Source organism: Lontra canadensis, unplaced genomic scaffold, assembly GCF_010015895.1.
Source record: "Lontra canadensis isolate GAN:19392208 unplaced genomic scaffold, GSC_riverotter_1.0 scaffold373, whole genome shotgun sequence".
NCBI classification, from domain to species: domain Eukaryota; kingdom Metazoa; phylum Chordata; class Mammalia; order Carnivora; family Mustelidae; genus Lontra; species Lontra canadensis.
Window position 1 is genome coordinate 9,870 of NW_022631367.1, and position 28,000 is coordinate 37,869.

Consider the following 28,000-nt stretch of genomic DNA (forward strand, 5'->3'; position numbering starts at 1 on the left):
TTGCTACCTGAACTTACAACAGGCAATATATCTAGGGATGAATTTTTGGTTTATTTCCAGTTTTTGGCTATTATGAGGCTTCAAATATCTTGTACACTTCTTTTGGTCCCCATGTGCTTGGGCTTCTTCAAGGTATAGATCCAGAAGTAGAATTGCCTGTCACAGGATATGTGTATCTTCAACTCTACCAGATAAAGGGCAAACTGTTTCTCAAAGTAGGTCTCACGATTTACATCCCACCAGCCGTGGAGAACGCCCATTGCTTGGTATCTTCGCCAGCATGTGGTAATATCGGACTTCTAAATTTTTATGAACACAGATGGTATAGAGTAGTATTTTACTATGTTTTAATCTGTATTTCCCTCTTAGCAAAGAGAGTGAACATCTTCTGGTGTTTATTGGCCAGCTGGATTTCCTCTCCAGTAAGGGGCCCATTCAAGTTCTGTTCACTTTCTTAGTGGGTGGCTTGTCTTTATTTTATTGCTTTGTAAAAGTTATTTTACCTTTTGGCTATGAGTCCTTTGAAAAGAAATTATACTATAAAATCATACACATTGAAGATTTGTTGATTACAGTATTTTTTATTTTGTACTTTAATACTAATAAGTAAGTAGAAACAGAGTAATTAGAAAACAAATTACAGCATATAGGACTTCACTTAATCCTGTCCTTCCCTTCTTCTCTCTAGGTGTAATTATTGTCCCCAGTGCTGGTGTTGGCATTGTCCTGGGAGGCTACATTATAAAGAAATTGAAACTTGGTGCAAGAGAATCTGCTAAACTTGCCATGATCTGCAGTGGTGTGTCTTTACTGTGTTTTTCAACCCTATTTATTGTTGGGTGTGAAAGTATTAATCTAGGAGGCATAAACATCCCGTATACAACAGGGTAAGTAACTTCAAGAGCCATTTCATGTCATTCTAATTGTGAAAGAAGTGTAAAGCCCTGTAGTGTTTGTACCCCAGGGTCAGATGAGTGTTCCCCCCTGCCGGTGGGGGGGGGTCTCCTGTGCACGTGTCATCTCCCCCAGGTGGAGCATGCGTGCGTGGAGGACAGGGACCATGGTCTCTCCTTTGTCCAGGTCCCCTTTCGAGACTCACAGAGTATTTCCCATGGTTTTTTGGTTAAGCAGATGAGGAGGAAATGCTTACTGGGTCAATGAAAATTGTTCCTTTTTTTTTTTTTTAAAGATTTTATTTATTTATTTGACAGAGATCACAAGTAGGCAGAGAGGCAGGCAGAGAGAGAGAGGAGGAAGCAGGCTCCCCACGGAGCAGAGAGCCCGATGTGGGGCTCCATCCCAGGACCCTGGGATCATGACCTGAGCCGAAGGCAGAGGCTTTAACCCACTGAGCCACCCAGGCGCCCCAAACTTGTTCTTTTTTTTTTTTTTTTTAAAGGCAACATTTTAAATAGACGATACATTCACATAGTTGAAGAACATAAAAATCAATGAAAATACAATGTACAGTGAAAAGTCTTGCTCTTACTAAAGTCCTCAAACTCATTTCTCCAATCAAGGACAAACCAGGTAACTACTTAGATTCATTTCTTGTGCCTTCCGCCAAGGCTTCTTTCTATAAGAACCTATGACTATGTATTAAAAATTTTCCCTGTTTAATATCCAAAAAGTAACTCATACACACTTTTCCCAGCATAAAAAAAAATAACAACATAGCTCGGACATCTTTCTGTGCCAGTAACAATAACAACAACAACAACAATAATAATACAATGTATAGTTAACCCTTGTATTGACACTCTTCTAATGCTTTACATATATTAACTCATTAATCCTCACAACAACCCTATCAGGAAGGTTCTATTATTATCTTGATTTTACAGATGGCAAAATTGAGGTACAGAACACACATACCAGGGACGCCTGGGTGGCTCAGTGGGTTAAAGCCTCTGTCTTTGGCTCAGGTCATGATTTCAGGGTCCAGGGATTGAGCCCCACATCGGGCTCTCTGCTCAGCAGGGAGCCGGCTCCCCCTTCCCCCCACCCCCCACCTGCCTCTCTGCCTACTTGTGATCTCTGCCTGTCAAATAAATAAATACAATCTTTATTTAAAAAAAAAAAAGAACACACATATCGGTGGTATGCTGATAATATGTAACACATGGCTAAGAAAAGAGTTCCCATCTGTAGCATTTGACAATTTCAGAGGTGTAAATATCCCCACCATGGCTGATTTCAAGCTAACAACGTGAAAATGATGAACACTACACTAGGAGATGCCCAGTCACATACCATTATATGATATTTCTCTCATACAGGTAGTTAGACCTAAATAGCCTAGTCAAGACATAGATAACAGTATGGTAAAAAAGCTAGGAGGTGATGAATTGATTATTTACTATCTTTGTTTGTAACATTTATTTAATTGTAAGTTTATATAATTTAATTTTTAATAATGGCTGTGCTAAACAGTTGACAAAATCCTTGAAAACTGAGGATTTTGTGACCTAAGGTGGCTGTGCTTCATGTTACATAGGACTTAATCCAGACTTAACCCCAAACAATTCAGAGTCCATACATTTAAGCACTCTTAAAAAAAAAAAAAAGATTTTATTTATTTATTTGAGAGAGTGAGAGAGGGAGCATGGGAAGGGGGAGGTTCAGGTCAAAGGGAGAAGAAAACTCCCTGATGAGTGGGGTGCTTAATGTGGGACTCAGTGCTGGAACTCCGGGATCATGACCTGAGCTGAAGGCAGTCATTCAACCAACTGAGCCACCAGGTGCCCTAAACACTCCTTTTTTATTTTTTTAAAATTATTTTACTTAAATACAATTAATTAACATATAGGGTAATATTAGTTTCAGAGGTAGAGTTCAGTATTCATCAGTTGCCTATAACACCCAGTGCTCATTACATCACATGCCTTCCTTAATGTTTATCACCCAGATACCCCATCCCCACCCCCCTCCCCTCCGGCAACCTTCAGTTTGTTTCCTTTTTTTTTTTTTTTTTAAGATTTTATTTATTTATTCGACAGAGAGAGATCACAAGTAGGCAGAGAGGCAGGCAGAGAGAGAGAGGAGGAAGCAGGCTCCCCACCAAAGGAGAGAGCCCAATGCGGGCCTCGATTCCAGGACCCTGGGATCATGACCTGAGCTGAAGGCAGAGACTTTAACCCTCTGAGCCACCCAGGCGCCCCCCTCAGTTTGTTTCCTATGGTTAAGAGCCTCTCGTGGTTTGTCTCCCTCTCTGATTTTGTCTTGTTTTATTTTTCCCTTCCTTCCCCTGTGATCCTGTTTTGTTTCTTAAATTCCACATAGGAGTGAAACTGTATGATAATTGTCTTTCTCTGATTGAATTGTTTTGCTTAGTATAATATTTTCTAGTTCCATCCATGTCATTGCAAATGGTAAGAATTCATTTTTTGATGGCTGAGTAATATCCCATTGTATATATATATATATATACAGCCTATCTTCTTTTTTTTAAATTTTGTGAGCGATTTATTTCATGTATTTATTTATTTTTTATGTTACGTTAGTCACCATACATCTTCTTTATCCATTCATCTGTTGATGGACATCTGGGCTCTTTCCATTGTTTGGCTGTTATGGACATTGCTTTAAACACTCCTTTTAACTGCCATGTAATATTCCATTTAGTTCTGTTTTGTAATTTAACCAGTCCCCATTTGAAAGGCAGTTTCCTATCATTTGTCATTAAAAATCATGCTGCAATAAATAAATTCATGAATAATCACTTCTTCTGTGTGCCATGTGTTTGTAGGATAAATTCCCAGAAATGAGATTGCAATGAATATTACCAAATTTACTCCCCAGGTGTTTTATCAATTTGCTCCTTCACCAGCGGTGGATCTGAGGATCGATTTCCTATACCCTTTCCAAAAAAGGGTGCAAAATTTTTCTTGGGGAGTTATGAAAACTGTAACTTTTATTTCCATTTGGGTTTGTTAGGATCTGCTCATTGGACAGAACTCTAGTGCCTAGATTTTGGTGCTTGCTGCCAACAAACCCCATTTCCTTTTGATTTTTAGTGGAGTTTTGTCTGCTAAAATGTTCCATTTGAAATTTGAATAAGAAAAGCTTTAATTTCACTTAGTTAACATAGAGCATTAGGAAAGGGGGGAAAAAAAAGAGGAACTACCAATCAGAGCTTATGTAGATGACAGAATATGTTCACTTGTCTCAAGAATCTTTTTTTCATCAGGAGATATGTGTCTGGGTAATGCATTTACTGACACATAGCTTCTTTTAGTGCCTGTTAGAATGGCATAGGAAATAAAGTGTTTAAAAATTTAAGGGTGGTATAGAATAGGAGTCCTGGTTCCTGAGTTAAATCTGAATTTGTATCTTCACACTGCTTGGCCAGTTGCTTAACTGTAAGCCTCAGTATCCTCATCTGTGAAATAGGGTGATGATAATAGTGTCTTCATCCCATCGGGCTACTGAAATAGAATAGCGTCGACTGGGTGGCTTGGAAACAACAGAAGCTTATTACTCACAGTTCTGTAGTTTAGGATCAAGGTACCTGTAGATTTGGTGTCTTGGGAGGCTCCACTTTCTGGTTCATAAGTAGCTGTCATTTTCTCTGTGTCCTCACGTGGTGGAAGGGGTGAGGCATCTCTCTAGAGTCTCTCTTATAAGGGTACCAATCCCATTCATGAAGGGATCTAAATACTAAAACCCTCATGATCTAAATACTTCCCGAAGCCCCAACCTCCAAATACCATCACACTGGAAGTTCGTTTTCAACCTATGAATGTTGCAGGGACCTAAATATTTAGTCTCCAGCAATGGGACTCAGTTTCAAGGCAAAGATAGTATGGATAACATGTGTAAAGCTCTCAGCTCGAAGCCTGGCCCACAACAAGTGCTCCCTGAAAGTTAGCTCTTGTTATCAGTCATCACTAATAAATTAAGAATAATTTCTACTTCTATTGAATTATTTTTATTACAACTGGAAAATAAATAGAATTAAGAAGTTAGAAGCAAAAAAATCAAGAGTCTCCTGACTAACCCTGCTTCCTAGGGCAGTAATTTTAAAATTCTTTTTAGCTGTCTCTTCCGGTATTCACCTCTATTTTTTTTAGACACAATGTATAAATTAACCAAATTGGGACATTATTTATATCTTCCTATCTTAGTAAATGAGGAGTGCTGTTTTCCCTTCATATACTGTGGTCAAATCCTCCTTTGATATTTCTCGTGTTTGATTATGACAGTATTATTAACGCTGAGGCCCAAGTGGTGTGTCATGATGAGCTTTCCTCTTTTGTAGAGCATTGATTTTCCTGGAATTTGTAATTGTCTTATTTTCATTATCTTTGTTTTCTCTGAATGTGTGTCTGTCTCCCCATACTCTCTGAGGGCTCAAAATACCCTGCTGTGATTTTTCACCTGTCTGATGAACTCCTGATTCCACTTCCCACCCCTTGGAGTCATCTAAATTGGAGCCCTAGTGCCCATGCTCCAGTCTGGACACAAGGATCTCTGGGCCTGCTGCTCAGCTATAACCCTGGGAATCCCATTGGCTTCTGTCTGTATTGATCCTTTGTTCCTTGGGCTCTGTGGATGTCTGTTTTTTTGGCTCCCTCCTCATTTCGTGAGAGCACATTCCTCCAGTAGCTACAGAAAGGCTGGCAGGCTGTCACTTTTTTGTTTTTGAAGGTTTTTCATGAAATAGCTAAAAAAAACCAAACAAACCCAAAAACCTATTATATTTGATTGTCAAGTTGGCTAGGTAAAGAATTTTTGATTGGATGAATCATTTTCACTCAGAATTTTGAGGTTATTATTCACTTATCATCTGATTTTTCATGCTATTGTGGGAAATCTGGCCTTTGTTTTTGTCAGTCTTTCATATGTGCCTATTTTTCCCTTCTAGGAGCTTCCAATTTACTCCTGGTATTTCTGATTTTCACCATGATATACTTTGGAATGGGTTTTTTTTCTACCCCCTCCTGAGCACTTGTCTTTATTGTCTGGAAACTGTGTCCTTCAGTTTGGTTTCTTTTCTTTCTTTCTTTTTTTAAAATTTAAATTCTGTTACTCTTTTCTCACCACTTTTTCTCTTCTCTCTCCTTCTTTGGTCCTCTACTTATTCTTTATCACCTATTTTATCTCATTTTTTTGTCCTACTTTTTGGAAAGGTTTCTTATGCTTTATTTTTTCAGTCTTCTGCTAAATCTTTATTTTGGATATTGTACTTTTAACTTCCAAGTTTCTTTCCTGATTTTTGATTGTTTCTTGCTTCAGGGGTGGAATATGTTCTGTTACTTCTCCAACATGATTGAGCGTTTCTTTTCCTTCCTAGATTGTCTATGTCCTTTGAATACCTGCTGTCTATTTATTTTGCTGCCTCAATTATGTTGGAAGTTTCCCTTACATTTCTGGTGTCCCTTAGCTTTCTCTTAGTATGGAAGAACACACATTTAAAAAGCTGGGTAGGTGCTCTGTGTCTGATGGCAGAGCTTGCCATTTGGTGAATCTCACTGTCGGGTAACAGGAGGGCAGGAGGTGGCATTTTTGCTGGGGTGCTGGGTGTCAGAACCCAAGGTCTTAGCTCTGGGTTGCTTTGGCTCCTCAGGAACAGGATTTTCCTGTCTCTGGCTGCAGCTTTGTTGGGGTGGGTTCAGGGTTGTAAGCCTACCTGCTGTCATTCTAGAGCTGGGAGTGTGGGGTGGTGATGGGAAAGTGCCTGGGTCCTTCTGTTCACTCTGCAGACTTTTACCTAATTCCCCTGCTACAATTCTAGTACCTCACCAAAGGTCTTCTTTATGTATGAGGCTCCTAAGTCCATAGACTTTGGTTCATTTTCTCCAGAAAATAAAGAGGTCAAGGAAAGAGTAGTCATCTACTATCTAGGGTGGGAATGGGAATCTGCTTAAAGTTGTATCATATTTGGACCACCCTATTTCTTGTGTTGTCTGTCCTTGAGTTCTAATGACCCTTTCTTTCCCTGACTACTGGCCTTTCCCATGCTCATGTATATATATATTTTTTAAAGTTTTCAACATATCCTTTGTTTTATTGAATTTTTCTTTTTCCATGATCTTGCTTCATTTGGACTAATTGCTCTCTGGACATAAATTATATCCTGGGATTTCCTTTCATAGATCTCAATTGTATCCACTATTTGTTTGTTTATTTGTCGACTCCTTGTTTTGCTGAAGAAAAATACCCAGATGCCGTTGGAGGAAAGAGTATGTGGGAGTAAAACTTTCTGAGCCTGCCAGTGTATTAGTGTCTTTAGTCTTCTCTCACATTTAGTGATGGTTTGAGTGGGTATAAAATTATAGGTTAAAAATTGCTTTTCTGGGAACTTCGAAGCCATTGCTTTGTCTTCTAGCATCTAATGTTGCAGATAAGAAATTTAACTCCAGTCCTAGCTCTCATTTGTCTGTGGCCAACTTTATTTGAAAGTTTTTAGGAAATATTTTATTCAGGGTATTCTGAAACTTCATAAGGAATGCTTCTCCCTCTGATTCTGCCAGGGCTGGGCCCTTCCAGTGTCACTTTTTCAGAGAGGCTACCCCTCCCTGCCCAATCTAAGGGAGCCCACTCTCCTCTCATTCTTTTTTTTTTCCCCTTAAAGATTTTATTTATTTATTTATTTATTTATTTATTTATTTATTCGGAGAGAAGGGGCACAAGTTGGGGAGAGGGGCAGAGGAGGAAGCAGACTCCCCACTGAACAGGGAGCCCAATGTGGGACTCGATCTTAGGACCCTGACCCGAGGATAGACACTTAACCGACTTAGCCACCCAGGTGCCCTCTCCCCTCATTCTTTATCCAATCATTCCTCCTTAGTCTCCTTATAGCACTTACTACTAGCTGAAATTCCCTCATTTAATTATTTGCTCTGCTCATGCCTCCTCTTTCTAAACTATGAGCTCCTTGAGAACAATTACCATAGTGGCCTCCATAATAGTTGCAGCCCCACCATCTGAAGCAATGCAGGACCTTTGCTGCATGAGGGAAAGAATGAACAAATGAATGTTTTGGCCCAGGACTTTGTTCATTACGTTAGGCACCCTCTGAGACATCTTATGCTAACACGTCTGTCTTCTTTACCCCAGAGAAGTTTTCTTTTGCTATAGCTTTACTCATTCTCTCCATTTTCTGTGCACTCACCAGGACTCCTGCTAATCCAACACTGGGACTTACAGCCCTGTTGCCTGGATGTGTGGTTTGCTCACTCATCTTTCCTCTGTCCTTCGCTATGAGAGATTCTACCATACTTTGTCTTCTATTCTTTATGTAAATTTTCTTTATTTTGAGAACTTTTTTCTTTGTTGTATTCTGAGTATGTCCTTTTCATAACATTTTCTGTCCTTTTAAGGAGTAATATCTTCTCAGATCTGTATATATAATTAGATTTTTCTCTTCACTTTGTTTTTATGCCTCACATTTTGCCATTTAATGTTAAGGGTGAGTTTTTTCTGTTTGTTTATTCTGGACTTTACAGGTCGACAGGACTCAGTCTGTCACCCTTCAGGTTATGTGCCCCACCCTCACCCCCCTACAAAAATTAGGGAATTTTAGCTTTTTAAATTTCTTTCGATATCTTTAGAGAAGAGCTTTGTGGAGAATGTCTGGGCTCTGATGGAGGTGAGTGAATATGAGAAAGGAAGGGCCCAACAATACAATTTTCTCTCCCTCAAGCCTCAGGTTCATCCTCACCTTTGGCTTCTGCCACATCTGGTGACTTTAAGCTCAGAACCTTCTGGAGCCTTGTGGAGGGTTCTGGGGCAGGCTGGCTCTCCTCCGAGGCGGGGGATCTCCTCATCACATAAATTTATGCCTATCCACTTGCTATTTTCGTGAAATTTGGTGTCACTTTTCATTCCTCATTGCTAGTTTTATTCCTTTTAATCTTTCTTGCTTTAATTTTCAGTGCATTCTCAGCAGGGAGGGAAGGCAGACTCACTGTCTTACCTGCTTTTAAACTGCAAGTCCCCTCAAGACTTTGGAGCCCTTGCTTCGTACCGTATCTGTCTTGCCAATCCTGAATCAACTGACTCTGGGCTCTCCAGCACCATGGGCAAAAATTATATAATTGTGCTGATTGGTGCCATTACAAATTTATGAGTTCCAATCTTAGCAGGCCCTCATCTTTGCTGAGCAATCCATTTCTTGGCCCTACTCAGCTTCCTTTCCTATGCCCCAGGATGGCTGCACTTTTAAAAATTCTTTTCTTGAAGTGTTCTATCTTAGTCTTGATTTTCTTGTTGGGCATCCCAGATTCTGTGTTAGTGAGAAAACAGAGGTCCCAGTAAAGAACTTCTTGACCTCAGCCCCACTTCCCCCCACAAACTCTTTTGTCAAAGGTAGGTTTGTTTTCAAAGAAAAGGACCAGAGCCATCAATTTTCTAGCTGCATGGCCTTGCAAGAAAACTACCATATATTGTTGAGTATTGGCTTCCTCATTATTAAATTGGTGATAATGTCAGTGCCACTGGATTGCAAGCATAATTAAAGTAAAACATATGTAGTTGAAAAGTTAAAATACTTCAGAAGGGTAAAAAATGAGAAGTCAGTGTCTCTTTTCTTCATCCCCAATTTCCAGTTTGAAGCATTCCAATATTTCAGACAAATGTTTGTAGTTTTGGTTTTGAGGATTGTATTAAGGAGGTTTTCTGATATTTCCTAGTGCAGTATCCAGCACATAGTATGTGCTGAAAATGTTAGTTTTTTTTTTAATTTAAGATTTTATTTATTTATTTGACAGAGAGAGAGAAAGAGCACAACTAGGCAGAGAGGCAGGCAGAGTGGGGAGTGGGAAACATGCTCTCTGCTGAGCAGAGAGCCTGGTGTGGGGCTCTATCCCAGGACCCTGAGATCATGATCTGAGCTGAAGGCAGAGGCTTAACCTACTGAGCCACCCAGGTGCCCCCAAAATGTTAGTTTCTTGTCTCTTCTCCCTTTTCTTCTAGATCATACGAAGCTTTTCTTCTTTAAGCTCCCTTTTCTTCTTTAAAAGATGAATGAATGTCTGTCATCTCCCTCTATGCAGGGATGTTATTCATCTAGTGGTTCTAAACTTGTAAGAACTTGATGAGAATAAACGTCTACATCCACATCTAAATCCATGATTTATGGTATACTTCTTCTCATTTAATTGTATTTAATGAAGAAAAACTTGAGTAGGTGTTCTGAAGGCTGCTTCAAGGATCCACTCATTCCAGTATCTGCAGCCTGACTTCAAGCACAGTTTATAAATCAGCAAAATAAAAAACCCGATTTCCTTGGAAAATTCCTCTGGGTTCCCAAATACTTCTAGGAAGATAGTATACTAATACTGATAGTACAGTAAAATTGAATCAGTATAAACACCTGGTAGATGGTGTAGGTGAACAGGCTTGGCACTTTTAGAGTAGCAGTTCTGTTTGTGTGAGGAATAAGGGGACCCAAGGAGGGTGTGGGCTACATTTCAGTCTCTACTTGTTCCTGTGGCTGGGTCCTCTTGTGCAGTGTACAACCTGCTCATTAGTATGAGTTGGCCTATTAAGTAAAAACTGTTTTCTGTTCTGTATGATTTTGAGGCTTCATATGGGATTTTTTTTTTTCTCCTTTAAAGCCGACAAAGAGAGAGATGGAGGGAGTGGCAGTGAAAAGGGGAGTCTTTGTTAGGCATCTGTTTGGCTCAGGTGTGGTAATTGGCACCTGTTTATGTGTATCTTTTTAATATAATGCTTACAACTTTACTGTGTGCATGATTATCCATGTTTTAATTAAAGAAACTGTGCTTAGAGATGAAGTGATTGGCCCACAGTCCTCAGTTAATAAGGAGGAGGACTGAATGAAACCCAGCTGTGTGAGTATGGACGCATTCGTTAATTTTCTGTGCTTGGTTTCCACATCTTTAAGGTGAAAATACTGACAGATACGATCTTACTGAACTGCCGCAGGGACTGAATAATGTGGTTGGTGCATTCCTTACCCTGTCTGCCTCTATTCCCTCATCATGAAGATGGGTTAATAACAGTACCAATCTCTCAGAAATAGAGAAAGAATAAAATAGGAGAAAACCCATACATAATAAGCAATTGATAAATAATGATTTAAAGATTTTATTTGTTTGAGAGAGAGAGAGAATGAGAGAGAGCATGGTGGGGGGAGGGTCAGATGGAGAAGCAGACTCGAGCCTGATACGGGACTTGATCCTGGGACTCCAGGATCATAACCTGAGCCGAAGAAGTTGCTTAACCAACTGAGCCACCCAGGGGCCCAATAAATAACTATTTAAAATGGTATTTTTTTTTCTCATTTGGAATAAGAGAAAGAAATTCAGAAGGATTAAATAACTTGTTGAGTCACACAGTCAGAAAATGGGAGAACTAGAATTTGAAGCCAGGTTTCTCTGATCCTGAATGCAGTGCTTTTCATTATTAAAATGTTCTGAAAGAAGAAAAACCAACACAAAGAAGCAAGCACAGTGTATAGGCTGCCTCCATTTATTAAAGCTTGTATGAGAAGCTCCGGGTTCACCAGCAGGGTGAATCTTCATGATGATCCATCTTTCAATTAGTATCAAATGCTCAAGAGGCACCTGAATACCAGCTGTGGGGTTGAGATGTTTTAGAAAAATGAAATTTTCCTGTTCAGCCAAGATGGAATCACAGTCTTTTTGTGGAATGAACCTGACATGTTGTTAGTGGTTCCCCTAGAAAATTCAGGTTTGACAACCAAGATGTAGAAATAACCTAAGCGTCCATCGATGGGTGAATGGATAAAGAGAATGTGATGTATACATCCAATGGAATATGATTCAGGCTTAAAAAAGAAAGAAATTTTGTAATATGTGGCAAAATGGATGAACCCTGAGGACATCATGCTAGGTGAAATAAGCCAGTTACAGAATGACAGATGAAGAACAATTCTGATTCTATGAGGTATCTAAAATAGTTAAGGCAGAACAGTCGCTTGGGGAAATGGAACATGAGGAGTTACCAGGCAATGGACATCAAGTTTCAGTCGATTAAGAGGAATAAGCCCTAGGGATCTGCTGTACACACTGTATTGTACACTTAAAATTTGCAAGAGGGTAGAGCTCATGGTCAGTGTTCTAATCATAATAAAATAAAATTGAAAGAAAGAAATTCAGATTTGAGAATTTGATGATTTTTCATAATGGAAGATCTTAGGCACTCTGGTTAATATCCTGGCCCATTCCCAACTCAGTTACATTCCCAGCACCCACTTGAGCATAAGATGCATGGATGCCTGCCTGTCATGTTTCTCCATAGGGAGACACTTAAGGGGAGGCAGAAAGATGGTTAAGGGGCTCCTCTTTGATTTACAGTGAACTGTAAAAGTAGTCAAATAAATTTATGTAATTATGTATGTATGTGTGTGAGTGTGTATATATTCTCTCTCTCTCTCTCTCTCTATATATATATATATATATATATTATAGAAATGAACTATAAGCTTACTAATAAAAGTAGCTAGGATAATCCAGAGACACACCTACTTAACATCTCTTGTAAACTGTCCTCTACTTTTCAGGAATTTCTTTTAAAGTTAATAAGGTCTATAATAAAAAATATATTATTATATATAATATATATTCTATAATAGTTCTATATTCTATATTCTAAACAGCCTATATTCTAAATACATTCTATTTTTTAATTCTAATTCTTATTTTGAATACATATATTAGAATTCTATATTCTAAATATTCTATAATAAATAAGAGGTCTTGAGTGGCACCCAAAGCTTTAAATAACCGGCAAAAACTTCAGTGGGTTAAACTGTCTGTAAGACACAGTTTGACACAGACACAGGAGATAAATGGTTTTGTTAGAGAATTTAGAAGCGATTGGCCAGACATGCTAGGTATCTGGAGAGCTGGTAGTAGAGTACTACCTATATACACCATATGGCAGGAGCAGGAGTGATGACAAAGAGGATGAAATGCATTTTGGAAAAGTTGCAACAAAGGTCTGAATTAGCAGGCTCTATTGAATTTCTGTAGTCTTAGCATTTTGGCTCAATAAAACTATATTGAGAGAAATAACTTCAGGGAAAAGTCCCTACCTCTGAGATTTTGGACTTGTTTGAACTTGGTGGATCTCTCCATCCAACAGTCACTGCCAAACACAGGAAACTGAGAAAATGCTTCCTTGTCACTTCACAGCTCAAGAAATCATCCTTGGAAAAGTTCTGGCCCAATAATTCAAGTCTGAAGTAATTTCAACCAGAAGATGATATAATAGATCTTAGTTTTAAGTTCAAAGAGACGACACTTGATAAATGAAAGATAATAAAGCTAGCATTATTAAATGATTTATCAAGCCTCGGTACTGTTGAACAATTCTGTACATGGAAATCAGATTTAACTCCATTTTTTAAAAAATTACTTGAGGAAAAGCTAAAGAGCAAGGAATTCACATTATGCAATGTGTTTATATAAAGTCTTACTTAAGCCACAGTGTTCACAGTAAATCCTGACTCTTACAGCTCTGAGATGATTCTGACATGCCTGTGTGAAATACAGACACACAGGTGAAGCCAAACACACTTCCTAATTCCAACTGCAGGAAGGGACACTGGGTGGCTTAGTGGGTTAAGTGTCCGCCTCTTGATATGGCTCAGGCCATGATCTCAGGGTTGTGAGATCGAGCCCTGCATCAGACTCTGTGCTGGGTGTGGAGCCTTCTAGAGATTCTCTCTCTCCCTCTCCCCTCCAGGCACCATCCCCCCACCCAAAAAAAAGAGAAGAAAGAAAAGGAAAAACACAATAAACAAACAAAAAGCTGCAGGTTATATGTATATGATTCGATCTGTTTTTGGCTCTTTCTAGCTTTGTGAACTTTGACAGTATCTATCCTCTCCAGTATTCAATTTCCTCATCTAAAAGATGAAGGCACAGTCATAATAGTTTTAATTCTCATGAGGAATAAATGAGGTAATTTATATAAAGATCTTGGTACACAATTCCTGGAGTAAAAATAGGGCTATGTAAATGTTAGTTTTAAATGATAACTTTGATTATGATGATAATAATAATAATTATAAACCTGAAATTGAACAGCTATATATAGCCAGGGAAGCATTTTAATATGAAGCCAAAAATTAAGTGGAATCGAAAGGAAACATTCTAATTGAAATCTTCTTGAAGGTTGAGATAAATTGATAGCGATTAAGATATTATGAGAAAGATATCAATTTTTTCTTGGTGATTAGTATATTGTGATAAAAGAGTATTTGCTACATGAATCATATTCTTCTAATCCATGTGACTTGAGCATAAGATGCATGGATGCCCACTTGTCAAGTTTCTTAATAGGGAGACACTTAAGGGGAGGCAGAAAGATGGTTAGGGGGCTCCTCTTTGATTTGCAGTGACCTGTAGAAATATGTCAGATGGGGAGGTCCAAGTAATCTTCAGGTCTTTTGGTGGAGTGATTTGACATACTTTGTGTGTGTGTGTGTGTGTGTGTGTGTGCTTGTGCCCACACTAGTGAGAGAGGGATTGAGACAGAGACAGAGAGATAAATTTGAGAGCAACTGTGTCCTTACTTACCCAGCTGTAATGGCCCCATGGTAGACGATATGACTTATGTTAAACCATGATATGTTTGATTTTTATATATTACTATATTACTTTAAGTAAACGTTGATCCTCAAGCAATTGATTTGATAAAGACTGGGCGACAAACTTGCTCATTTTCCCTTTTTTGTTCACTTGGTCTCCCTGTGGCTGCTTTTCTTGAAGCCTTAATGATGGCGGGCATGTCATTACATCTCTCATAGTTTCTTTAAAACCAGCAAGTGGTACTCGATGATCTCAGAGACTGCTCCCATCTGTCTAGTTCTGTAATTCTGCGATTCTTACAGGTAAGATCTCATATGTGACTCTCACAGGCTTGCATCTTGGACTCTGTGGTTGGTTGTTGGTCCACTTGTTAGTGAAGCCTTTTTCTATTTTCTCTCTCTCTCTCACTCTCTTTTGAGATTTTATTTATTTATTTGTCAAAGAGGGAGAGAGGACGCACAAGCAGGGGGAGCGGCAGGCAGAAGGAGAAGCAGACTCCTGCCTGAGCAGGGAGCCTGATGCGGGACTTGATCCCAGGGTCCTGGGATCATGGCCTGAGCTGAAGGCAGACATCTAACTAACTGACTGAGCCACCTAGGCGTCCCCTTGAGGCCTTTTTCTTCACTTGGAAATGAACACTTACCTTGCCTCTGAGCTGCCAGGAGCCTTTTACTTGTAAAGCTAACTTGTCAGAAATGCTTTAGTTATTGGAAACGTGATGCACAGTCCCTTTGCACAGTGGAGGTGTGGTGTCCCACGGCCCTTGTGCATTTGTCCTCCCATGGTGGGTTCCCTTCAGGCTAATGAACGGTTGCTTAGTGTTATTCATGTTTACACACTTATACCCTTATTATAACCCAGCCTGTTTTCTGGAAAGTGAGTGATAGTCAAACAAGACATTATTACTCTTTAAAATGTATTTCTTTTGTAACATCTGCACCGTGTAGCGTCTTAACCATGTTGGTATCTTTCCTTTTTTGGTGCCACTCTGGCCTTTTCCCCTAATGACTTTCTCATGAATGCCCACTTCTTTTCACTGCTGTTTATGTTTGTTACCTGTTTTGATTTTCTTAGAGCCTTACTGGATCGTTTCTTTGTTTCAGACATCATGTTCTCATGAGAAAAGCAAACATACCCAACGTGACCTGGGACTGGGCCTCTGTTTCTGGAACTCAGGAAAGCTTTTGCTTCCTGTCATCAGTGGGTTTTGAGCATCTGTTTATATTCTCCTAGATTCCTTTCTCTTGAGTGGACAACCCATGAAAGAGAGGTGTTTGGGAGCTTGTGGAGGTCATAAATGAATATGAATCATGCTCTTAATAAGAAATTCCTTATAACTTCTTGATAGCAATAGTAAGAACTATAGTGTATGGATTTGGAGCCTGTCATTTTTAGTGACGAAGCACGCAGACAATAAAACCCCTTTTATTTGGTCATGGCTTGCAATGTGGCTCTTGAAGAACTAGCAAAGAGAACAGTAATGGACACAGAACACTTTTCATAGGGTACCAGTTAAGACAGCACTAATCAGCATTAAAATAAATCATTTGGTCTCTCTGGACCTCCATTTAGTCATTTGTGGGATGTAGTAGTAGGTCTGGAATAGGCTTTCTCACCTCATCCTCAAGACCACTAAGACTCGGGCAATGGGAGTAGTGCGGGGGTTGTGTGGGGGTTTAAATTGTGCATGAGGGCACAAATGTAGTCATCAGGGTTGTTGTATGTGGGGGTGGTGTGGGGTGGTTCTGTGTATTGAAGCACGTCTAGAAGCATCTGTGGCCCCTACCCAGTGAGTAGCACTCCCTTAGTTGTGACAACCAAAATGTCCCCTAGGGAACAAGATTGCCTCTGTGGAGAATTACTGGCCTAGAATCACATATTTTTAAAAACATACAACAAAATAATATGAATCCAAGAGTTTGTGGGCATAATCATCAAAGTTTTATGACAAAATTTCTTCTGAGAGTCACATAAATGAAGAACAGTTTATTTCACTTTGCCTCCTTAGAAGCCTTTCTTCATAAGTTTTTTAAAAGATTTTATTTATTTATTTATTTATTTATTTATTTATTTATGATAGAGAGAGAGAGCAGGAGCAGGGGAGCAGAGGGAGAAGGATTGCAGGAAGCAGGCTTTCTGTGAGCAGAGAGCCCTATGTGGGACTCAGTCCCAGGACCCTGGGATCATGACCTGAGCCAAAGGCAGACACTTAACCAACTGAGTCATCCAGGTGACCCTCTTGATAAGGTCTGAATACGGCTATGTATTTTTTCCTTTAAATAAAATTTGAGGACTCAGTTATCAACGTGTAAAAGAGAACACAGGAGAGACACCTTTGAACAAATAATGCTTTATGTGTGTAGACTAACACACAGAGTTGGGACAAGGAGTGGTTACTCAACATAGGCATTAAAGATAAGTTCTGGCATGTAAGAGATATTCTAGAACATTGTTGGATGGGTGGACAGATGATGGATCTGTATTACTCATGTGGTTTTGGGAACAGTATTTCATCAGTGACAAAAATAGTGGTCATAGAAGCCAAGGAAAGAGGTCACTGGAGAACCCCTTTCGTTCTTCCAAGGGTCCCTTGGGGGTCCCTGCCTGTGTCTGCTCTTCCACAGCATTTTCTTCTACTTCTCTCCCCAGCCCTGTATCCTTTCCTTACTTGCTCCCCCTGTCCTTTATATTTGTTGCCTAGATCGATTGTATTGGAACTTTGCATATTGTATCATTTCTTTGTATCAGACATCATGATCCTATGAGAAAACAAAACCTACCACTTTGACTGGGAATCCACATCTGGGCATTCTGAAGTAAGGACTGAATCATTCATTCCTCTCTGGTTGTTTGAATCAAAACTAGTGATGTGATTCCCGTTCTTTGAAAATCACTTATGACTCAATTTTTAGAGTCCCATGTCTTTCTTTGATAATTTCTTCCAGAATAATTCAAGTTTTTGGTCAGAGGAACCTGTGTCGACAACTGTGATGGATGGATTTTGCTGGTGCCCTCCTAATGGTGTTATTGATCTGGCAAAGGAAAGTGTTTCCTCTCTTTTATAGTTAAAGAAATCGAGGCCTGGGTTTGTTCAGACAGAAAGCTTAATGTCTACAATAAGCGAGTAGTTATACAGGGGTTAGAACAGCTGAGCCCAGATCTGTGGCACCAAGATGGAAGACAGAATTGAGGCATGATACATAATTTGATACAGAAGTCTTAATTTTATGGTACCAGAAGATTGAAACTTTTTTTTGTGCTTTGTTTAAAATGATACTAAATGATAATTATCCAAGGTGGTTACTTTACAATACCACAGCTTTGATTTAAGGGGACTAGCTTCTCTAAAATGGACAAACTACTTAACGTCGAATGTCGAGAACTTTCTTTAGAGTTTTATTTTAGTAAATGTTGCTCATGACCTGCTTTTTCCTCTCTAGACCTTCTCTCACCATGCCTCACAGGAACCTGACAGGAAGCTGCAATGTTAATTGTGGTTGTAAGATACACGAGTATGAGCCAGTCTGCGGATCAGATGGAATTACATACTTTAACCCTTGTCTGGCTGGCTGTGTTAACAGTGGTAATCTTAGTACTGGGGTGAGTATTTTTCGCAAGTTCCTGTACTTTTGTTGATCCAACATCCTGTGACAAGACATGTTAGGATTCACAGGCTAACACGTGGCTTCTATTCCTCTTTTCAAGAAATTTCAAATAACCTACAAAATACATCTTGACAAAAAGCCAGAGGAAAGAAAATTATGCAATGCTATCATTTTCTTCAGGGACGAAGGGAACATGTGGGTGCAGTGACTTATTTCCACATCAGCCCTCTCCCACTTCACATTCTGTGCCAACTCAGTGAAACGTGAGAAGGTTGAATGCTAGGCCTCTCATTTCTTACTCTGCCAGGGCCCTTGTGATGCATTTGAAGGTCAAGATGACCACATTTGGTGCTGGCAGAAGAGAATAGGTGAGCATCTTCTCTGATCAGAGTCTGCGAAGATGGGCAATGACCATTTTTCATAGAATATGAGTTCAAACTTTCTTTTTCTTTCTTTCTTTCTCTCTCTCTTTCTTTCTTTCACTTTCAGAGTAAAGATATTTCTGTCAGTTCAAGAATAGGCTATTTTGAGAATTCCCTTCCCTGTGAATTATAAATAAGCTGTAATACTGTGGGAGGTTTTCATATTCTACTCAGTTCTTTACTGAGCCTGATTTCATTCTTTGCATAAGGACAGATTGTAGGAGGCTGCTTTAATTAAAAAGTTAAGGTGCATTGGCTTGTATTGTGTAGGTGTTAAGGGATTAGACCATTGACGGTATGTTTTGGGTTTGTCATATTTGATTTCTGAGTTTTAAGCTATACTGATAAATGGAGAAATCCTGTTGCTGGCTCCCCATTATATAATTGGTGTGTGCCAAGCTGGAAGAGACAACAAGATCTGTTCTCAGTGGCTAAGTCCTTCCCTGGGAGTGAGCGAGGGAGTCCTCTAAGGCACAGTCCTCATTCTTAAAAAGAGGCCAGCAGTCCCTGAAGCACAGATGGCCAAACGGTTCCCATTCTCATATTTGTTGCTACTGCTTCTCTAAGTGGCTGAGAGCTCACAGTGACAGGGAGTTCAAGCCTGATGTCTGTTCAGTAAAAACAATGTAAGAGGCAGAAAGAGTCATTGGTTGCTTTTATTTGAAATACCTTTTTAAGTCCTTGAATTAGCTTTTTTCAAACGAAACAGTCAATGATATGTTCCCTGGTCTTGGCCTTGGAGTCATCAACGGCTGCATCGCGTGTTCTCTGCATTTATTTAACAAATATTTATGTTAGGTCCTACGCTGTGTCCAGGTTGATGCCGGGGGCTCTGGTGGGCACAAGTAAACAGAAAGCTTGGTTCCTGTTTTCGAGGGGCTTCTTTAATCAGACAGCCCAAGAATTGCACAGCAGTGGGAGCAGGATATAGTTGTGACCAAAATGAGCATATGGAATGTGAACGCTGTGGAACAGAGTGCTGAAAGCTCCTTATAAAAGTTTAGGTTTAAACGATTTGGCCAGCAGACACTGTTGGATGCACACTTTAGATCATTACTGTTAGCAAGGAGGCTGTATTTTCAGTTAAATATTATGCATATTTTTAAAAATTTAAATTCAGTTAGCCAACATATAGTACATCATTAGTTTCTGATGCAGAGTTCTGTGACCCAGCAGTTGGGTGTGATACTCAGTGCTCATCATATCACTTGCCCATCTCCCAATTACCCCATCCGCCCTATCTACCTCCCTTCCAGCAACCTTCAGTTTGTTTCCTAGAGTTAAGGGTCTCTCATGGATTGTCTCCCTCTCTGATTTCTTCCCATTCAGCTTTCCCTCCCTTCTCCTATGAGCCTCTGTTGTGTTTCTCATGTTCCACATATGAGTGAGGCCATATGATAATTGTCTCTCTCTGTTTGACTTATTTCGCTCAGCAAACATTACCCATTCTTAAATACTAGAGCTATTTTAGAGCATTTGACTTTGTCCTAATTTTCCTATGCTTTAGGTTGGCTCACAACCCATCTTTGCTATCCCTTAGATAAGGAATTACACAGAATGCACCTGTGTCCAAAGCCGGCAAGTGATCACTCCACCCACGGTGGGACAGCGCGGTCAGCTCCGTGTGGTTATTGTCAAAACCTATCTCAACGAGAACGGCTATGCTGTGTCTGGGAAGTGCAAAAGAGCCTGCAATACCCTTATCCCATTCTTAATTTTTCTCTTCATCGTCACCTTCATCACAGCATGCGCCCAACCGTCAGCCATCATAGTGACACTCAGGTGAGAACAGCACTCTGCTTGCCTGGTGGCGGGAGGCAGGGGTGTACACTGAGAATGGCCAGAGAACACGTTCCAAGCTGGGACTCGTGTGGTAAGGTGGAGAGGAAAGCAGAGTTAGATTGTACGGGGAAGCACTCAGACCTTTGCTTGTTGAATTTATTAAGAGAAGTGTTTTCCCAGATCAGGAAGGGAATGGAAGGTTGTAATGTTTCATACTCCAGAACGTTCGTTATTCAGATGGGTTCTAGGTTTGCAGTTTAGTGAAACTTCTTTGGGGTGCCTTTTGTTCCTGAAGTCTGTGCCCTAAATGGTTCAAGTTCAGGGGCTGAAAGCTATCACCATGTTAGGCACAAGGAGCCTGACTCCCAGACGGGGCAGGAAGTCATTCGGCGAAGTCTCTAAGTCTCGCATACAGCGAAGAGTATTATCTCCAACCTGGTAGGTAGGTAGTGCCCCCAGGATCAGTGGACGTTTCATGCTGGGCCTGCAGTTCAAAATGCAGATTCCATGAATTGTACGATCATATAAAGTTTTGGAGTTGAAACAAGGAAAGGACAGACTGGGAGATGTCATTTTCCAGCTGTTCATGCTGTGTTTTATTAGGTATCCCGTTTGTGGTTTTTTGCTTATAAGAGAACACAGGCGTTGCTTTAATAGAAGTCCTGTTAAAAATGTTGACACGGACCCATTCAGATCAGTGTGTTGGCATTTGCAGTAAAAGCTGCAGTGGGCAAAGGAGGGAAGGGGACAGCATGGTGACGGAAATGCATGCCCCCAGAAGCAGCTTCAGGGGACCAGCAGAGGCAGTGCAACAAAGGAGTGAGGAGGAAAGGGAATCAGTCCTCATTCTCCTTTTACCTCTTCCCTGGCTTCTCAGCACCCCCCAGTGCTGGGCACCTGGTGGTCATACTTGCTGGGATGTCATTCTTAGCAGGACAGTTGGGCTGTTTGCTGCTGCTTCTGTACATTTTGGCTTCCTTTCTTTATGGGATACTGAGTTAGATGTATGATAACAGCACCGGGTGGGAAGGCCCGTTGGTTGAATCTCTCAATTCCTCCGACAATGGATACTTACAGAGTGACAATGGTGTGTGCAGCATGGGGCAAATTGCTAGGAAAAGATAAGGAAGGTGGGGAGAAGATGGCAGGTGCATGGGTCCTGGGGAAGTGGACATGCTTTACCTAGAACTCAACGTGTATGACACAGAAAAGATCAGGCACTTCATCATTTTAAAAAATGAATCCTTAATAATCTCATTCTTGAAACTTTAATTCTGCAAGAGATATTAAATAACCCAGATCAGGGCTGCCCATGTCATGGCAAATCACCAGCTGGCTTCTAACCCAGAACTTCAGAAAAAGAGCCCTTTAATCTTTGCTAATTACAGATCAATAGACTCCAGTCTTCCTGCCATATAGGAATTACTTGGAGCATATGTTTTGGGAAAAGAAGAAAAACATGAGGTGGTGGGAGGGATTCACTCTTTTTCTAATGTTTGACTTGTTTTGCAGCCTTTCTTGGGACTCAACTTCTTTCTTTAAGTTCTTTCCTCTGTACTTTCCCTTGAGAAATTACAGGAATAACTTTCAGTCGACACACCTGCCCTCTGGAAAGTGTAGGCAAATAGAAAAAAAAAATGCAGTAGTTAGGATAAATTATCGTATCTATTTTTTGACGGAACTGATTTTATTTATTTATTTTTTAAAAAAAGATTTCATTTATTTATTTGACAGACAGAGGTAACAAGGAGGCAGAGAGGCAGGTAGAAGAGAGAGGGGGGGAAGCAGGCTCCCCATTGAGCAGAGAACCTGATGCAGGGCTCGATTCCAGGACCCTGAGATCATGACCTGAGCCAAAGGCAGAGGCTTAACCCACTGAACCACCCAGGCGTCCCTCACAGAACTGATTTTAGAAGCTCAGAGCTGATTTTGCCCCTTCAACCATGAACCTTTGGCCCTCCACCAATATTTACAGAGTTAATCAGGACTTCTTTGAGTCTTCAATGGGGAGAACTCATTCACTGATTTAGCTACTTCAGCAGACTTGTTTGGCTGTTGTTAATAAATTCTAGGAAATAAATATTTTGGCACAGCCGCTCTTGCTCTCTGGCTCTGTACTAAGCAGGCGTGATTTGATGTTTGTTTTCTTGAGGCCAATGTTATAAAACATTTCTTTCTTTCCCTTCACCATAGGTCAGTAGAAGATGAGGAGAGACCTTTCGCGCTGGGAATGCAGTTTGTTTTACTGCGAACACTTGGTATGTTCCTGAATTTCCGCATGGGCCTCTTAGTTCCTCTTTACAGATGGCAAATTCTCATGGTCTTTTAAAAAATGGCAAGTCGATCTTTTGTTACCCTTAGTAGTAGCTAGGATTTTATGGGTTAGCGGCAAGGGCACAACTTTCTTATTTTCTGATTTGAACTAGAAGCTACCCAGTCCTGTCGTTTGAGGAATCAGAATACAATGGACTTTAGAACAGTTTCTTTTTCACCATAAGCATAAATGTGGGCTAGATTCCCTAGAGCGTTTTTGGTACCATAAGAAATATTGAACCAAGCTATTATAGTGGGCTTATTATGATCCTGGCATTTTTGTCCCTTTATGACTTTTTTTCACATGAAAGTGATGGAAACTGGCACTCGTATTATTTGCAAAGATTTTAATTTCTTACTTCTTTATAAGAATTTTATTGGGCCAGGCAAAAAGGATACCTATTGAGTTTTCTGAGAAAAGAAATTAAAAATTCTGAAAAGAAAAAAGAAATATCCCCAAATTGATACATCAGGAGTCCCCTTTACTTATTAACAAGAGCAGGTCATTAGCACGGTCTGTATATGGCAGAATTCATTAGGGCGTGAAGAACATCGTTCTGATTTTGACAAACACGGTCTCACTCTGTCGTGTTTTGGGACAATGCATGGGAAATATCTTGTGAAGTAGCCCATTGCCTTGATCAATTTCAACGTATTTTTTATTGACTTCCCCATCATCAAGCACATTTTTTCTTTCACGAGTGGCAGTCTGTCATTTTCTTCAGCTGTTTTTTCTCCCAGTAATCAGTATCATTGTCCATAAGACAAAAAAAAAAAAAAGAAAGAAAAGAAAAGAAAAAGAAATAGGTTTTTTGATTTGAATTTTTAATTTCCATTTTGAAGGGTGAAACACTTTAAAATGCTATCATTTGACCCTCTGAAACATTAATCTTCTCTGGAATTCTCAATTTATCATTACGCTGTGGTTGGTGGCCCAGTCTGGGAGTAGGGAGTTTTCTCCGGTCACTCTCAGAGGTTTCTGGTTGCATTGAGTGGGTGGCTTATTTTTTTGGTACCGATAAAACTCTGAAGGTCCCATTTTTCAAAGCCAGCTGGCGAAAGGAAATTCTGGCATGCTTTGATTTACTTAAGAAGCTTGCCTTATACTTCCTGTTGAAAACTAAAAAGTTGTTTTCAAAGAAGGAAATTTGTTTAGCGAAGGGGTAGTTGAATAGGAAAAGAAGAAATAGGTCCTCCTTTTTGCTCTGCTTGTCTTTGATGTCATGGAGCTGGGGTAGTTTCATATGGAATTGGAGGTAAATGTAAGTCAATAGAGGGTTGTCGCAGTGTCAGGAATAAGTGAAAGGAGGACATTTCAGTCATCTATTTAATTCAGACTTGACTTAAGTTCTATTGATTATGAAAAAGCTATAGTTGGGCCAACAAACCAATTTCCATTCCCCAAAATTCCAAACAAAAAGGGAATTTTAAGTATTTTAGTAATGTTACATTTTAATTGTAATGAACATGTCATTTGAAATGAATACAATATATTTAAAAATATATCACTAAGTCCACCGACTTCCCTTCCTTCCTCTCTTTTCTCTTTTCTTCCCCCTTTTCTCCCCTGCTCCTTCTGATCACTTCCTTGTATAAACTCATCGAGGATCCATGGGCTGTCCTGAGGGGTCCTCGGGACGCAAGGAATAAAAGACTTGGCCTCTGCCATCTAGGAAATTATGGGAGACAAATCCGCAAACACTTTCATTGCTACGTGATAGCTGGTGCAATGAAGGTGTATACAAAATGCAGTGGGAATACAGTGGCATCTGAGTGAGTGAGGAGTTTAAAGGAGGGTTAGATGATTGTAAGGTGAACAATATGGGGATGGGGCACATTTCAGCAAAGTGAGTAACATATGGTGAAGGAAGTCTACTTGGGTAGACTTTCTTTCTTATGGGAGTGAAGAAATGTCTATCTCATTGCCCAAACAACGAAGCTACTATTCATCACAGATATTTCCCAAGCTTCAAAGATGAATTTTATGCCTTAGTTATTTCCATGCCCCAAATATCTTTATACAGTTTGCCATTTGATGTGGTTTCTGGCTTATAGGGGACAGTGTTTTCCTCGTACTCTTCCCGCACCCGAGGACTAGAACCCAACCCCGTAAGAACTAAGTGTACTGCATTTTAGTGGTTCATACAGGGTCTTAGTATAGCCTCTTGAGTATTTAATGACAAAATCTGATTTTTAAGTTTAAAAGGATCACCTGATTGAATTTTTTAGCAATCGACATCTTTACATATAACATAGAACAATAACGTATTCTGACTGAGTGGCAAATTGGAAGATTTAAAGTATTTATAATTCCGTGAACGTTTTTATAATACCTATATTATAATATAGGTATTATATTATATTATAATTCTATATCTTATATTATAATAAGATATCTTATTATATCTTATATTATAATAAGATATTATAATATTATAGTATAATAAGATGTGCCATAGTTAAAACAGTCACTTAATACAAGAAAACCACTGTCCTCAACTGGTCGGAGAGCAAACAAGCACCTTGCTCATCTACAGATCTGTTTTCTCTGATAAGATGGGCTAAACACCGTTCTTGTCTTCTTCTCTCCCGCTCTAGCATACATTCCTACGCCAATTTACTTTGGCGCCGTCATCGACACCACGTGCATGCTCTGGCAACAGGAATGTGGAGTGCAAGGCTCTTGCTGGGAGTACAACGTGACATCGTTCCGTTTTGTCTATTTCGGTTTGGCGGCTGGCCTCAAATTTGTCGGCTTTATTTTCATTTTCCTGGCCTGGTACTCCATTAAGTACAAGGAGGATGAGCTGCAGAGGCGACAGTGGAGAGAATTCCCTCTGAGCACTGTGAGCGAGGTGGTGGGTCACACCGACAAGGCCGAAAAGTATGCCCGGACTAGATCGTGCCCGGCTTTCAGCAGCCAGGGGGATTTCCGCGAAGAGACTGGTCTGCAGAAAGGGATCCAGTACACAGCACAGACCTATCCGGGGCCCTTCCCCGAAGCAATAAGCTCCCCCCCGGACCCGGGGCCGGAAGAGAGCCCTACTGCCATGTAGCCTCCCTCCTGAAGCTTGAAAACGGAAGACTTTAGTTTTGTTGGTTGAGTTGAATATGGCAACTTGAGAAACACCCGTGCCTTCTTTTCTTTCTTTCTTTTTTTAACCTCTAAAGACGCAATCCTCAAACCAACAAAACTCAGTATACACAGCCACTATTGAGTGAGGGCTGGATACCTCAACTAGACTGAGAGCCTTTACCCCCTTCTCTCCAAGAAGGAGGAGTTTAGACAGATTTGTTACCCTTTTCCGCTATGTGAATTTCATGCTCGTGCTCTAGGGTGGCATAAGGCTGAGAGGCGCCTGGTTATTGAAATTTTGGGAAGTGTATTGGCAGTACATATCATTAGCATACACTCCAGACAAAGGTGAGCTTGACCATGACTTTGCATTTACAAATCAGTTTTTAGATATGAACACATACTGTGAGTTCCGCTACAAAGCACAAACGAATTTGTCTCAACTATGCAATTTTGATTGGGAAAATGTAAGTGCAGCATGTTACTTTTTCTTTCAAGAGACTAAAGCAGATACATTTTTGAAAAGAGGACAATAAACCTTCCCTAAAGTACTGTTATTAGCATTTTAAGCCATAGCAGAGTTATAAATCAGGTAGAATTTTTCAAATGCTTCAAAGGAATCATATGCATAGTGTGATAAAAGGAACAGCTACTTTATTTCATAAGACACTTCCTTTTTTAGTCTGTCTGCCCCATCATAAGGTAAAGAGTCTGCTGAATCATAAATCTGTTAGCTTGAATTTAAACTCTGGTATTCTTTTGCCAGGGGCTTTAAAACTAATGTGCTAAACAGTATGGCTGGAACCTGATTTAAGATGCCTCATAAGGAGAGAAACTGATGGCTTTCTCATCCAAAGAAAAATGCTGCAGAAATTCTTTTATCTCTTGTGGGCCCACACAAGGGTAGCTAAGAATCGTAACCTTGACACTCAAAATAGTTGGAAAAAGAAATTCCACAGAGGTAAGACTGAGTCCCATCTGATCGTTTTAGTTATATGCCTAGAAACCCTAGCGAATCATTTTCTTTCTTATGTACAGAAAATTGCTGTGGTTGCCCCCTGAAGTTGAGTAATTAAATCAGGAAAGCTCATACCTGTGATAAGAAAATCACTCTGAATACAGGAGGAGGCGGATCTGTGAGCTGTGAGAGTATCATCCTAAGTCAGGACTGAAAATTACTTAAAATCAACTCATCTGTCATACTGAATTCCCTTTATCAGAGCTAGAACGATTTTACATCTCTCTTTGATTCTTTCCTACTGTTAACCTTCCCGAAGTGATTCTTTGAGAGGATTTCTCTGTTCCTAAATGCACTTTGCGCTCATTATCCATCATTCTTTTGAGTCCCTCCCAGAACATCGCTTTGACTTAGGTGCCACACAGAATGCTTTCTACATGGTTCTTAAGGTAGATGCTTCCTGACAGCACTCTGGACTGACAGCAAGTTAACTCATGGGGTCTTGGCTGCTCAGAAAAAGAATCCTGACAACCCGGACGTCGGAGGGACGCGGAAGGTCCAAATACCAGTATAATTGTGAACAGTTTCTGCCAAGGAGGCTATGATTATGTAGGGGCTAATTTAGGAACTGATTTCCTTGGCTGGCTTACACTCTTCTGTAGAGGGGAAATGAGTGACAGAACTGTCCCGTGATTCAGGCTTTCTGCCCTTCATCCTTGGAGGCGCTGGTGGAGTTGCGTGAACATTCCTGGGTTCAAGGTCATTTTCCTCTCCACCTAAGAACGGTGTTGTCAAATGGTTCTTTTGGTGGCATGTGGTTTGTGGCGAGGGTTATCACTATTAGACAGAATAATGTCTGGAAGGGGTGGAGCCAGTGGTCTCAGGTGACAAGGACTTCCCTCGAAATGGTCTCATTTGGCTGAGTCGTAAGTCTGCTGTTGCCTGTAATTACACTGGTGTCTGTCCAACTTGTCTCCATGTGGTATATACAGAGAACATTGTTGATTCACTTAGTGTCTACTCTGGTGCCTCAGGGTTCCCTTTTACTCTCTATGGGAGATCTTTGATCTTTTAGGTCTGTTAGAAAGTTTCCTTTTGTGTTGGAGCTGAAGATATACAGGTTGGGGAGAGGTGGTATTTGCAAAAGAATTGCATCGGGAGAATTTGGATGGAATTAGCACCTTTTTTTTTTTTTTTTTAAAGCTTAGATTGTTATGTTCCAACACTCTTAGGATCTGTCTCTTCCTGGTAGTGTATTTTTTTTTTAAGATTTTATTTATTTATTTGACAGACAGAGATCACAAGTAGGCAGAGAG

At 40.1% G+C, this 28,000-nt stretch overlaps 1 protein-coding gene across 1 annotated transcript; it reads left to right on the forward strand.

Annotated features, from left to right (window-relative positions):
• The first annotated feature begins 280 nt into the window (after positions 1–280).
• Positions 281–27,999, forward strand: LOC116862904 (solute carrier organic anion transporter family member 5A1-like). The gene is made up of 7 exons (XM_032850349.1): positions 281–285; positions 370–422; positions 644–887; positions 17,969–18,128; positions 20,096–20,337; positions 22,531–22,595; positions 25,249–27,999. Exons 1-7 carry the CDS (start codon positions 281–283, stop codon positions 25,704–25,706), a joined length of 1,227 nt encoding a protein of 408 aa, XP_032706240.1. The 3' UTR covers positions 25,707–27,999.
• The last annotated feature ends 1 nt before the right edge of the window (position 28,000 follows it).

Coding starts and splice junctions, on each gene's coding strand:
- LOC116862904 (XM_032850349.1), top strand. Junction 888..17,968: donor AACATCCCGTATACAACAGG/GTAAGTAACTTC, acceptor TTTCCTCTCTAG/ACCTTCTCTCACCATGCCTC. Junction 20,338..22,530: donor GCCATCATAGTGACACTCAG/GTGAGAACAGCA, acceptor CCTTCACCATAG/GTCAGTAGAAGATGAGGAGA.